We start from the raw sequence: 15,256 nt of genomic DNA, 5'->3' as shown, positions 1-15,256 counted from the left end.
CTTGTGATCTTTAATGATTCTCAAAAGTGCTACATCATTTAATTTTGATTATAGACAATTTTAGTGAAAAAATGTTTACTACCGTTCGACCAATTTGAAAGAATCTAAAAAATAATATTACACAAACAAAATTATTAATACAGCGTCATGCATGTAACCTGTACTCATTTGTGGGTTTTAAACAAATAATATTTGTACTAAATATATGAAAACTTATTGATAATTATAACTTAAATACCACTATTATAGTCTGTAGATTTTCTGCGATCTGTTGCCAATGTAATAAAATATTATTTCTCCTCCACCGAAATGCTATTGTTGGTCATAATTATTGCCCTCAAATTTTCGTTTTCGTTTTTCAGGTAATCCCTGAACGAATAAGCGTCGGTCAGCTTGATCCGGATGTTTGATATTTTTTCTTCATCCGGATTTGGATTGACCATCATCTTCCTAACATATCTACACGCAATAACAATAATAAATAATAATTAAAATGTATACAAATATAAACGGTTGTTTAGCGTGTATATAAGAGTTAATAATAAATAACATTTAGTGTGTATTTTATTTCATTTACTCTACGGTTGGAAATTCCATAACTGGGCATTCGTATAGTTCCATAAAAATTTCAGTGAACTTGTCCAGCACACCCTTCCGATCCAAATATTCGCGAAAGTCCTTTCGTCTGGACATGTGCCCTATCTATGATCATTAAATACCACATCTTCTTTATTATGATATTACATAGCATGGTATACATGCAGGTTTGGATCTAAGAATTTAAACACCCGGGGATAATAACCAAAAATAATTGTTTTGGAATAACTGAGGTTATATCATATTTAATAACTTAAATATTCAATTATAATATGAATACATTTAAAAAACAGTAAATTCATTCGCTGTTTATCTTATATTTTTATACTTAGTATTTATACTGAAAATATTCTTACGACAAAAAAATTTTTGTATGCACACAAATATAATATGATTAATATGATAATTTTTATAATATTTTTAAATATTCAATTAATTTATATTTATATAATATTTTAGGTTTCGGAGATATTTACCAATAATCGTTAAAATGACTTTTATTAATAGTATTCAAATAATTTTATTATTTAAAACCTACTTATAGTAGATAATAATAGTTTTAATTAATAAAATTAGAAAATTTTAATACAAGGGCTTGAACATTTGAAATTTAATACAAGTTTCATTATAATATAACATTTATTATACATAATAACATTTTATGGCTATTTCTGGAAATGTCAACCATTTTGTTTTGATTAAGCATTTTAAGTTGGGATCAGTATGTAAAACTCAAAATGCATCAATATATTCAATACATGTAAGTGTTTAATTATTAGGAAAGTATTATTCTCATATACGAATCTCTGGTTTCTTTGGCTTAGAACCGGCACTGATATAGTTATATTTATAATCAATTTTGACGACATTACCTTATCACTAAATAGGTTTCCACTGTTCAAATAAAACTCCTTGTCCTTGATAGGCTGGTTTGTCATTTCTCTTGCCATACCACTTGCACCTTTGTGGGGAAAATGATTTGAATAATATTAATTACAATTCAAGTGTAATGTACGGTTTGATCGGATTAATTTTCAAAATTTTCGTTATTTCTAATCGAATCGACAATATGAATACGTCACTACGTAACCGCCGTAACTATTATTATTATTTTTTTTTTTTTTTATGATAGTATACCCTTCCTTTATTTTTAAAATAATAATTAATTAAAAAGGTCCCTTGTTTTATTAAGTTTCAAAAGTCGTAATATTTACTAAAAAAAATACCTCGAAAAACCATTTTCTTTAAAAAAACACTGTAATTTATATTTTCAGAATGATAGAATTATTTGTTAGTTACAATACTTTGTATGCATTATAAGATGTATTATTGATGAAATGTACGCGCAAAAAATTGTAAAAAGAGTCAATTTTTTTTTATTTTGGCTCGCAATCGCTTGTTTATGGTTATTTCGAAAAAAACTAATTTTACGTCACTTTAAGTTTGTACACGCGACTACGTTAGGTTAGGTTACTGAAACAAACACTACGATGAACGAATGGTGATAAAACGAAGAACAACTTCAATCAGAACACACCACGTTGCACAAAAATACTAAACGGATTGCTACGGACGGAAGTAGCGGTTCTGCGGTTCCACACCAAATAATTCGTGGCGCATTAATAAAAAGCCGGAAAAGATCACGACACGCCAACTAAGCTATGTAATCGCACTGGCTTCAAAAAACGAGAATGGCGTAAGTCAGTAATTTTAAACTCAAATTACCTACGTGCCATATATTTTTTCAAAAAAAAATTCACATGCCAAATTCTAAGTATCATTTTTATACTTTTACACTAAAAACTAAAGACAAAATGAAGGCAACGATACATACAAAATCCATTTATTTAAATGTGACTTAATATATTATGAAATTACTTTTATTATAATAATTACTATTACCAAAAATATTTATAAAAATATAAACAAAGTAGTTGTTTATATTTAACTTATTATTACTACAAAATTATCATTGAAAAAAATATGATGAACATTAACTTAAAAAAAAAAATTATAATTAAAATTTAAAAATAGCTTGAATATTTGATAATTTTTATTTTTGAGCTGCACTTGAAACTTGACATCTTTTTTTTTGTACCAAGCTGTCTATATTTGCGCAAGAATTTCTTGATGCCAAATGTAAAACAGATTGTAGTTTGACATTTGAAATTTGATTTTGACTTTGTGATTTATTTAATTTTACGAGAAAAAATAATTGTTCACATACATAAAAGCTACCAAATATGGATAGAATGTTAGAAAAGTGTTTCTTTAGTTTTTGATAACTGTTTCCAAGATATTTAAAAATTTCTAGAACTCCTACAGTTTTAAATTTTGATTTTAAAATATAATTACATTGGAGATCAATTAACTCGAGTTCGAAATCTTCCTTTACATGTTCTATATTATACATTTATGGAAAATAGCTCATTAAAAAGTAGAAAATCATCTTTATACTTTTGAAAATTTGCAAATCTGTTCATAAATTCATTTTTTAGTGATAAAATGTGTGAAATGTATTTTTTACCGTCATTACTATCTGTGGATAACTGTTTTAATGTAGGAAAGTGTACTAAGTTATTTAATTAAAGTTGAGTTTCCCATAACCGTAATTTTATCGTAAATGAATGAATTGAGTCGCACATACTTTGTTTTTTCCTTGTAATTGTAGGTTGAGAATATTTAAATGTACAGTAATATCAACAAAGAAAGCTAAATCTTTAATCTAATCATTATTAGTTAATTCTGGAAAAATCTTGTTTTTAGATTTCATAAAACAGTCTTTTTCTTTTAATAAATTGAAAAATCTTTGTAGAACTGCTTCACGATTTAACCATCTTACCTCATTGTAATATAGTAAACAACCATACTGAACATCCATTTCATCGAGTAATGTACTACATTTTCTATGATTCAATGCATGGGATCTAATCCAATTCACTGTTTTAATAACTATATCCATAACATGCTCCATTTAAATTTTTTTTAAACATAAAGATTCTTGGTGGATTATACAATGAAGACTTTTCAATTCTACGCCTTAAATCATAGATTTTGATTTGAATCGAGAAACCAAACCTGCTTTTGCACCTAACATCACGAGAGCTCCATCAGTAGTAATTCTCGAAAAATTATTCCTATCTACTTCTAATTCATTAAGCCACTTTTTAACACAGTCACATAATTCAGTAGTATTTTTGGATTGTTGTTTTTACCATAAATATTGCTGAATTACATTGTTGTCGACGACGTAAACCGTACCTACGTATTATAGCATTATATTTACCGACCAGCATGACCAGCCGTAACCTATTCCTTATTAAATGTTTATTATTATAATTATTATTTTTTCATTTATAAATAAATATTTTATTACTCTAAAAATAGCCCAATAATAATAGCTCCATGTTGAGCACAAGCGTTGTTTTATCGGCAATCACACGTATTTTGAAATGTTTGTATTATATTATTAGTTCCGTTTCTACAATTAATATTTTTTATTATTTTTTTTTTTTTTTAAGTAAAATATATGATTAAAAAAAAATTTTAAAAAGTATTAATTTAATTTAACTATGTTATTTTATGTTTTTCAAAATAATGTTTTTGTGTCTACATTTTAATTTTTAATAATTTAAAAATTATATTTTTTCACAGTTAAAAATCAACAAAAAAATATAATAAATATTATGATTATAATTTTTATCTTGGTTTTACCATAAGGTGACTGTGTAATAAAACTGTTAGCACTTTTTACGTTAGTTACACTATGCAATTTAATATAAAATATTCATTTGCGATTTGCTTTAGAGAAGAATTAATTAATATTTTCATATTTTATTGATTACGTAATAATTTTGGATAAATTATATTGGTTCACATACAATACATAATAATATACGTCAGTACGATATTCGATCATTCAATTGATTTTAATTTACATGAGGTGAACAAGTTTGGAAACATAAATATTATTTTTCCGAAGCTGAGTATCTTAACTAACTAGGAAATATTTAGGTTAAAATATTTTTACGATATTTCTCGAGTCTGGAAAATGTTACATAACAATTAATTGATATTATTCATGCAATGATTGCGCCTTAGTTGAATAATAATTATTGAATTTCACAATACTAAATACTAAAATAGTCTCTGAACTTTTTATTTTGTCCAAAAACATTTCTTTGTTTAATAGATTTACTTATAACAATATAGATAACACACTCTATCGATATTTGTTTTTAATTGTCTAGAACAGTGGTTCCCAAATGGTGGTACATCAAAGTTCACACGATATTATGGTAAATTAATTTCTTTATTTTCTTTTTGGGTAGATCTAATATTGTTTTATAGTTTGAGTACGTTGTTATTTATTATTATTCTATTCCAATATTAATTATTATCTCGAATCTTATAAAACATGTTTATACAATTTATCTATCGACACACATCTCTTTCGTACATAAATAATTAAAAAAAAAAGTATGTATTTTTTTAATTTTGACATCATATTGACATATTGAACAGTTATATTTCTAGTCAACAATAATTAAAAGTAATTACAACCGCTCGCTAATAACCTAGCTATTGAAGCCTTTATTTTAAATAAAATAAATAAATAAATAAATAATTAAAAGTGCGTGATTATTATTATACGTTTGAGAACTTCTGCAGGTCTACTAGGAGTGTCAACGAGTTTGAACTAAAATGTTTCGAATGTTCTTATAGAAAAATAAAAACCGTTTCGAGCTTTTGTATTTATTTAGAATAATGAAATTATAGAGAAGTTATAAGCACTATATTCATATTTGTTTTCATCACATCATGCACTTTATTCGCCACTTTGCTGAAGAAACACGTATGAAGAACTTGTTTTTGTATTATCACCGTACATTCTTACCGTAATACGTATTCAAGGAAAACGAGTAGAATTCGATTTGTTGTGTTCCTGGGTATCTGTTTTGTATTTGCGTTAAATCTGTAAGCATTTACTCCGTCAGCTTGTATGTAGTACGCAGAGACAATTTTTATCTGGCAGAAAAATCATTGAGCTTCAAAATTATTCAGCATATTTATTAAAAAGGTTAGTATTTACAGTGTATAATATTGTGCATACACATTTGATTTCAAAATCAAATATAATATCCTTAGTTTTTTATTTTTTCAATAATACAGTTTTTAAGGAAAGAAAATGACAAATAACCAATTAAATAATAGTTCATTATTTAACTTGCATTATTTTTTCTAGTAACAAAATAAATGTCTTTTATTATATGCATGTATAAATGTATTTTACCATAATAATATTGTTCGAATACATCGAATGCATCCATACATTTTACATTAAATCATTATAATATTAAACCAAATTCATATCATTATTTACTATAATTACATTTAGCTAACATAGTATAAAATATGAACTATAAATGACACCATAGATAGTTAAATATAATTGCCATTATACATAATATCTAAATAGACATATTTTGAATACATCAGGAAAAAACAAATGGTTTTTGATACATTTTCAATCAAATAATTTAAATTAGTTAAGTTAATAAATGTACTACGGTACCCAATACCTATTGACGATTGTAATTTTTAATAATAATTTCTGCATTTAAATGATAGATACTTACTTTTAATTTCAAATGATTCTAATGATTCTAAAATTTTAAATTAGTCCTTTATATAATAGTAATTTGGATAATTCATTGACTGAAAATACACAAATTTATTTTCTTTGTCTATATTAATATCGTAGAAATATAAGCAGTACAAAATTAATAAATAATTAATAATAATAATATATATAGTTTACTTTATTTCATTGATATTAAAACTGTTTAGTTTAAAGTTTAAATTGATATTTTGGTTACAAATGATACCTGTTTACCTGTCGTAAATATCTACTTGGTATTTATGATATTTAAATTGTTGTGTAAAGTTATATATTTAAAACAAACAATGTCCTAAAATGTTTTTAAACGTTATTAACACGCTAAAAATAATAAGGCAGGATAGGTTTAGGCTTTATTGGTAACAGAATGTATAAAATTATATAAGAAATAGATTTAAGTGATTGAACAATAATTTTTGATAGACACCATTAGACACCATAAGCGTTGATAATTCAAAAAGAAATAATTTGTCACAAACTTACCTATGTAGAAGATTGACGAAAAAATTCGATAAATTTAAGTTAGACAGGCGTACATAATTCTTGATTATTAACACCTACAAGTATCAATTACAAGTACAAAATTAGATATTATAAAATGTTTTATTTTTAGTGTAATATAGAAATTATGAATTTGATTGTATAAATTGTATAATGTAAGAACTATTAAAGCATAATTTCTTATACACGTCATATTATCATTATCTATAGACTATATAATATCTGATTTTAGCAAGACGTGTTGCTATGTAATGTAATCAAATAATATAAGACATAAAATTTAAAAATTAAAGTGAGTAGCAGTGTGTATATCGGTGATTGTATAATTGTTTTGAAATAAGATTTTATTTTTTAAATTTTGTTAGTCTTCTCAGGTAGTAAAAAGTCCTGTGGCACTACTTCTATGTTATATTATAATAATGATCAATTTCACACTGATTATCTCTAAAAGGTATTTTTTAAATATTTTTTTAGTGATTTTGAGACTTAAGTTCCCCTATTCCTCACTTTTGAGTTCAAAAGTTACAAAAATCACAAGTTAAATTTTTTTGTTAAAAGTAATTTATAGTTAAAGTTTTTATTATTTTATAAACTCGATTGTTAATAATTTTGTACCATTTTATCGGTTTTTAAACAGGCATTTTTTTCCCTATTGGCTTTAAACAACTTACTAGTCATTTAAACGGACATTTTTTATAGCATTTGATAGTTTTTTTCAATTTAACTTAAAATTCTAAGTAGCTTATTAATACGTACTACATTATCATGTTGTATTATTATCGTTATAGTGTATTATGTTACATCCTTTAAAAACACATATTTGATTAATTGTTTAGAGTGATAAATTATTCTTCTTTTACGATAATATTGTCTTATGTTATAGTTCTTAAACTATATAGCGGAAGTCTACTTTTAATTATAAAAACAAAATATTATTTATTTTAAACCCATTTTTCTGCACATGCTTATATATATAAATATATATATATATATATGAAAATGTTCGATATATATATATATATATATGTGTGTATGTAAAGAAACAAAACGAACTGTTCAGTGTCTAGCTATGTTACCCAACCGGTTATTAAACTGTAGTTTGGTTAATATAGCCTTGGATCAAAATTTATGGGTGACTTTTAAAAGGAAGTTAATTCAATGTCATAAGGTCGTACAAATCAATAATATTTAATTAATATGATATCTCAGAATGAAGTGATACTAATTGTTTTGGCTTCAGAAATCAATGTTTTAATTTTCAAGTTTTGTTATTCTACTGCGCTATATTTCTTAACATAAATAGTAGATTTACGGATATAATATGTTTTTAAAATATTTTAAAATAATTAATAAATACTACCTAAATGTTATATTGATAAAAATTTGGATTCTTTACTGATATCATTTAATTTTGACACTATTATATTTAATAAAATGTGTACGTTTTTATGTTATTTTGAAATTTTTTTTTATTTTTGATATCATATATCCGATTTAAATCTTAGGAAAAGATAAATAATTAGGAATTTATTTTTTAAAGCGAAAGCTTATAAATTCTATAGTTCGAAAATTTTAAATAAGTTACTTATAATGTATTATAATATATAGTGTATACTATACACTAAAATACACTCGATACTTCAAATTTGCTGATTGAAAATGCTTTTAATGGTGATACTATGATATTATTTTTTTATGTAAAAATTACTAAACTGGTGTCTGTATATTACATTCTGTCCACACTTATTTTACTCTTATGTGTATATGTATTTTTAAATTTAATTTATGAGTGTTTAAACAGTTTTAAGTTATACGAAACGATCTTATACATTATTTGTATTTTTATTAAATCTTCATATTTTATAACTGTTTATAAATTATTGGAGTTACCTAACTGAATGTTATAACGGTACCGTTAAGTAGTAGTGGTTTTTGAGTCCTTGGCTAAATTACATTAATACACCTAATATATGATATAAATTATTTTAATATATAACAAACGTAAATATGTATTTATTCTACAATTACAGTACTCATTAATTGTAATTCATATGAATTTATTACACATAAAATTCGTATTATTTTTTTTTTACATAATACCCGTTGTTTAAGTTTATTGTGACTATTATATTTAAAAAAAAAAAATCATACACAAACTAATAACTTAAAATATTTTTACTTTTACAAATCATAAATAAGTTTGATAACGTTCTGTTAACACTAGATTTAACTTCATATTATCCTTGCTTCATTTTTATATTTATTAATGTATGTTTTTAAGTTTGCGGTTATCGATATTGCCTGCTAACGATACCAAATAGTTTGTCGGTTGTTTTGTCATTTTATATAGTTTAAAATTGTATGTGAATCTCGTTTTTATATGATTAGACGTCTTCAACATAATATAATAATATATGTAATTTAAAATACTTTACTTTTTCATTATTCTTGCGGTACGCATGTGTTTAAACACACAATAATTTTCAATTACAAAACCATATTTTGCAATAAATATTATTGCGTTCAATAAATTTACAAATATTTTTGAAAAAGTGATTTTATTGCTTAGACTTTAGTTACGTCATAATCATTTGTTATAGTTATAATTAATGTGCGTAGGTATATAATATAATTGTATACACACATGTTTCATGCAGTTGTAGATACAAAAACGCTAGATTACGAGTGAATGATGTGAAAACATTTTGATATCTGACAAAAGCATATAATATTTTTAGTAATATAGCTTATTGTCATATATTTTTTTCATCGATATTCCTACATCATACAATAAAAGACAACAGTTTAGTACTTTGTGTTGCTCAAATTTTAGTTTTAAGACTCTCATACAGCAAGTGTTCAACATAAGCATACATTAATAGACACACACGTTAAAATTGAACTCATCAGTATAGTTTCATGAGTTTGTATTTTCATCAGTACAGTCGTCTTTGCATGTAGTTAAAATATTATATAATAAATTGATGAGTAGTATATAATATGTATCTAGTCATTTATAGTTTTTCACTATAGTTTCTAATAGTTTTTTATTGATTGAAGCGCAAGTCCATTTAAATATCTATCTTAAGAACACTTATTGGTATAGTAAAAATATTTGTCAATATAAACAATTTCAGTTAACAATGGTTTGTTTATTTATTCAGATTCGTTCGTTATATTTATATGTATTATGAAAATGCAGTGTTATGACTCACAACCATAAAATATTTAAATAAAAAAAAAACTTAAATCAATAACAATTCTGAGATTTATATGACGATTTATTGATTTGCATTATGAACAAGACAGTAATTGCAAATCGTTCCGTTCATTCCTTATTAGTTATTAATCATTATACGATATAGCTCATAAGATATTATTTATAATATTATACAACCTAACCTGTTCGATGACGATTAATGACCATCTTTATTTGATACGTTATAACCAAGCTCGGATCAAGAGCTTCAGGGGCCCAGGGGCCAATACATGGTTGTGAGCCCCCGTCAATAAAAACAATTCTTTAAAGTTATAAAATTATATAATAAAACAAATTTAAACATATTTATTTAAGTATGATAACGATTGATGAGGATAAAAATATTAAAATAATATTATATTTTTATTAAAATATATATTTACACATAAAATTAAGTTTTGTTTATGTAAACAGGTTTAGTCGGTAGGTATCTGAATTATGAGTATTCATGACCGAGACAGTCCCATAAACAAATTTTCCCAATTCTATTTTTAAATACAGTAATATCAAAATATATGCCTATTCCCAACAAACACAAATATGGCTATGACGCTATATTTCCCCACTTACTATACTATTGGTGGTAAACACGGTCGACGGGCCTCATTAACTGTTAGCTCAAACAAGAAAAAAATAAAAATATTTTTGTAGGTACTAATGTAGGTATTATAAAAAGTACAAATTATCACTTAATGTAATTTTAAACCGAGAAAACTATGGGCCCTTAACACACGTGGGCCTCGGGGACTTGGCCCCTCCTGCCCCCCTTAATCAGGGCTTGGTTATAAAATTTAAACATTTTTATATACTTGCTTATTAAATCCAATTTCCATTCTTCAGTCATAAATACGCTGAATAAAAATGCCGGAATACTATGTTATACCTAATCAAGACGAAGTGAAGAGATTAATAAAAGAGTATGGTATGAAAAAAGAAGAAATTAATAAAGATGTAGTCACTGTCAAGAATTGGATGCTAGTACAACCACATTTACCCAAATTTCCAGAATCTAAAAATGGTAACTATCTACATGCTTTATAGCAAATAAAACATATTTAATCTCAAAAATATTTATTTGACGATTCAGATGAATTAAGTTTTTGGATTGAAGGGTATCTGCGATTGACCAAAAACAATTTGGAAAAAACAAAATCAGGAGTTGAAAGCTATTTTCGCTTAAAAACATTGTTTCCTCAGGTCTATGATGTGAATGATCTACTAAACTATGTAGAAAGTGATTTGTATGAATATTTGTAAGTATATATTATTTTGTTCAGTAATATAAGATTGTACATAAGTACAATATTAGTTTTAGAATCGGTTAAAATGAGTTTAAAAACATTTTAATTTTAAAATCATTTTGAGTATTATAATGTTTTTAAGTAAGTTGTTATTTTGGCTGCATCCGAATTACATACCAAAAATAAAAACTAAATTGCATGCTGTGTTCCCACAAGTTGATCTTTATTTATCATGCACTTACGTGCACAACTTTATCTTTGACTTTTCTTATTAAAAAAAAAAAAATATTGAATTATATTGTATACATTGTCAAAAACTCCACCAAATTTTATATTATTATTATTTATTTGAAATTTCATGTAAAAATGTAAAATACATTTAGTTGATTACCTTAATTACAATTGTTTTATTTAATATTCACAGTATCATCTTCTATAATTCGGTATGTTTACTCAAATATAAAAATACTTCAATCTTGAAACTAATAGTTTCTAATCATACGTTGTTTAAAAAAAATTAGAAATATCAAAAATAAAGTTGAAGTTGTGCACATAAGTGCATGATAAATAAAGATAAACTTGTGGGTACACAACATGTAATTCGGACAGACCTCTCTAAGAGGTGTCATGCAATTCAAACAAATTCCTCTAATTTGGACATTCCAATTTATGTTTATTTTTTTGGAATGCAACTCGGATGCACCGGTTATTTTATTTACCGTTTTGATACGTATCACGAGTTTCACAAAAAAATGTATGCGAATTACGTATGACACATAAAATATCCTTAATAGAAATTTAAAATATTAAGAAGGCTCACATAAATTAATTTTATTTTGTCACCACTTACCAAGCATATTAATGTAGGTACATACTCAAATTAAGGGAAAAACTAATAATGTGGTATTTCAGTTAATGAAGACTATTTTCAGAAATATGTTTTTTTTTTTTTAAATTAGGACAAAATTATTACTTTGAAACTCATTGTTATAAAATTTAATCTCATATTTTTCGGTGTAACCTATGATTAAGTAATATTCAAATTTAATTTCCACAGGACCATGGTTATGTTACCCAAACACACGCCTGATGGTCTTAAAATAATGTATTTTAGTTTCAAAGATAGCAATACTCGTTTTTTTCGGGCAATTGAGATATACAAGAGAATGCGTTTGATGTTGGATATTTATCAGAGGAAAGGCATCGATTTTACCGGTATTCACGTTTTGATTGACACGAGGCATTTAACGTTGTCACACATAAGTCAATTTGACTTGTTCCAACTCAAGAATCTCATTAAACTCGCTCAGGTCAGTGAACTCTGCTAAAATATGCCGTTCGTAATGTTTCGATTATTAAAATGCTATAACACAAATGGTTTAGAATTTTTGTATTTTTTTTTTCTTAAAGAAAAAATAAGCAAATTAATCACAATAATTATCCTAATAATAATAAGTATATTTTATTTATTATTAAATGAAAGTTAATTAAACATAATTTTTTAAGTACAAATTATTATATTGTGATTAAGTAGTGTATTGGTTATTGTATAATATTATATATTTATTGTTTCCTAAGTGAATAATAATTCAAATACATAATATAACACCATAATAACATTACACTTGCATAAAACTAAGATGAGGATATATATATATTAGCATTAAGTATTATACAACAATGAGTAAAATATAACTAGTAAAAATGTATTAGACAATTTGATGATATGGTTATGAAAGTATATATTATAGCTTAGCCTATAATAAATTAATCAAGTTTTTATAAATTAAGATTAAAATATATATTCAATTATTAAATAAATAAAATAAAATTGTCACTTTTTAGGTTGGTATAACATTTGATGACTTAAAACTATTTTTAATTATCGTTTATTGTATATTTTCAGAAAGCATATCCATTGCGTTTGAAACATACTCATATTTTGTTCCCACCAAGTTTTATTGATGTGGCTAAAAATATCTTGAAGCCATTTGTGTCGAAAAAAATGTTTGCCAGAGTGAGTGTTATACAAATTTTGCACTTATGTGTGTAACTTATGTAAACATTGTGTAATAATATTTTTTGTACTATAATTGTTTAGTTATCTTTCCATAAGAACCTTGAAACTCTTTGGGAACACATACCAAGAGATGTACTTCCAAATGAATATGGAGGATATAGTGGAAATTTGGATGTGGTTAGAGGTAAAAATAACTGGTTATTGGATTCACTAATTATTTAATAACATTTGTGTTCATAATTGAATTTAATTATAATTTATTGACATTATTTTGTAATAGTAAAACTGTTATTTGTATAATACGAGTATTTAAAAATATAGTGAAAAAAAAAGACGAAAGTAAGTAAATAATGTGTTAAATTGGCTTCTAATATTATAAAATCTATATATATTATATAATATATAATATATACAGTGAAACCTCTGAATATCAGAAACAAATTCAGAGAGTGTATAATTTTGAAATTCATAAAAGGTAAAAGTTTAAATGGAAAAAATATGCATTATATTAAATTTAATTAAATTCTTATTATATTTTAATTTTTTAATAATATATGTAATAATGTAAATAGTAATAATATTATAAAAAAAGCATAGATAGTTTGATGGGAAAAAATCGTTCTGCTTGATTAGTTCATAACTATGTCGTTTCTGTACAATTTCGTTAGTAAATTAATTTGACAAACTTACAGTAGAAGAGAAAATATTGCTCTTTTTTACCTCTATCGACGATATGAAATGAACCTACGTTCTGTAAACTCATAATGTGAAATTTTGATATTTTATCTTCTTTATCGATCTCACCAAGCTCATTGGGATCAATAGTCGTCATTGTCGTCATTAGATAGTCTTCGTGAGTGAAAACAGTTTTATCCAAAATAACATAGGAGTTTATTTCAACACTGCCGTCAATCAATGAAATGATTGGTAAGATTGGTAAAAGTTTTTTTTTTTTTTTTTATCTATTTTTGATTCGGTATCAACTGTTTGTTCGTCATATTGATTAACACTGCATTGAAAGAAGTATTTTTTTTTTAGTTTTAGGCTTTACATGAGCTCTTTTTCTAACAGTTGCTTACAATAAAGCTTCTTAAATTTTTGAATTATATTCGTTGTAATCTTATCTTATTGTCCTATAACAATGTTAAGAAATCCCAATAAAACGCTTTAGTGGTTTTCTGTCGTCGTTTTGTCATTGTGCTTAAATTAAGATTTAAATAAATGTTCACTATTCAGGGGTTTCTCTATTTAAAAGTAATGAAAATGTCCCCGTTCCCAATAAATCGTCTGCTATTGGGAGGTGTCCGTTAGGGGAGGTTATGGGCTACATATATGTATAAACATATTAGTTATGTATGTTTAAAAGATAAAATAATTTTACTGTCTAGGATTTTGGATGGCTGACATTATTTAATTTTGAATACCTAGTGTAACACATCAAAGTTTAAAAATATGAATATAGTGTATTATGTTTCAGAGGAATGGAAAACATTGATATTGAAGAACAACGATTGGTTTTTGTCCAACGTAAGTTATAAATCAGATGAGTCTAAAAGACTAAAAAATAAAAAATCATTTTATAGCGAAAAATTCTCATTTAAAACTTTGATTTTGGACTAAAAAATTGTAAGAGTAAATGATATTAAAATATCATTATTAGACATTTTTTTTTAATTATATTAATTATTTTTAAACTTTTTGTACTTAAAATATGCGTTAATACATAATTTTAGATTTAATTATACTTAGTGTTAAGTATAGTAATAGCATTATTAATATTATTGAGTATTATGTATTAAAAAATAAACAAAACAAAAAAAAAGGATTGATTACATTCATTCGTATATTTTTAAGAAACCAAATGACATTATTTGCAATGACAAAGCATTTACCTGAATAATTTAGTGAAATTCAACTTGGGAGTTGAATATTTAAACAAATGCGGGTCATATTCTTAG

At 24.9% G+C, this 15,256-nt stretch overlaps 1 protein-coding gene and 1 long non-coding RNA gene across 3 annotated transcripts; one reads left to right on the top strand and one right to left on the bottom strand.

Annotated features, from left to right (window-relative positions):
* Positions 1-9: 9 nt before the first annotated feature.
* On the bottom strand, positions 10-2,077 carry LOC112600123. 2 transcript variants are annotated; one of them, XR_003114987.1, is made up of 4 exons: positions 1,824-2,077; positions 1,470-1,558; positions 239-459; positions 10-104 (listed from the first exon to the last, which is right to left on the bottom strand). It is a non-coding gene; the product is annotated as an uncharacterized LOC112600123 (long non-coding RNA). The 2 variants fall into 2 exon arrangements; XR_003114986.1 differs by having other exon boundaries at positions 10-459.
* A 3,471-nt stretch (positions 2,078-5,548) lies between these two features.
* LOC112600073 (alpha-tocopherol transfer protein-like) lies at positions 5,549-14,929 on the top strand. Its single transcript, XM_025347223.1, has 7 exons — positions 5,549-5,677; positions 10,878-11,055; positions 11,125-11,290; positions 12,336-12,588; positions 13,185-13,295; positions 13,380-13,482; positions 14,776-14,929. The coding sequence occupies exons 2-7, from the start codon at positions 10,899-10,901 to the stop codon at positions 14,916-14,918; spliced, it is 933 nt and encodes a 310-aa protein (XP_025203008.1). The 5' UTR covers positions 5,549-5,677; positions 10,878-10,898; the 3' UTR covers positions 14,919-14,929.
* The last annotated feature ends 327 nt before the right edge of the window (positions 14,930-15,256 follow it).

This window comes from Melanaphis sacchari, unplaced genomic scaffold (assembly GCF_002803265.2).
Source record: "Melanaphis sacchari strain LSU unplaced genomic scaffold, SCAv2.0 Contig60_pilon_pilon, whole genome shotgun sequence".
Lineage (NCBI taxonomy): Eukaryota > Metazoa > Arthropoda > Insecta > Hemiptera > Aphididae > Melanaphis > Melanaphis sacchari.
This window is presented reverse-complemented; position numbering and strand designations above follow the sequence as displayed.

Coding starts and splice junctions, on each gene's coding strand:
- LOC112600073 (XM_025347223.1), top strand. CDS start 10,899: ATGCCGGAATACTATGTTATACCTAATCAAGACGAAGTGAAGAGATTA. Junction 12,589..13,184: donor ATCTCATTAAACTCGCTCAG/GTCAGTGAACTC, acceptor GTATATTTTCAG/AAAGCATATCCATTGCGTTT. Junction 13,296..13,379: donor CGAAAAAAATGTTTGCCAGA/GTGAGTGTTATA, acceptor ATAATTGTTTAG/TTATCTTTCCATAAGAACCT.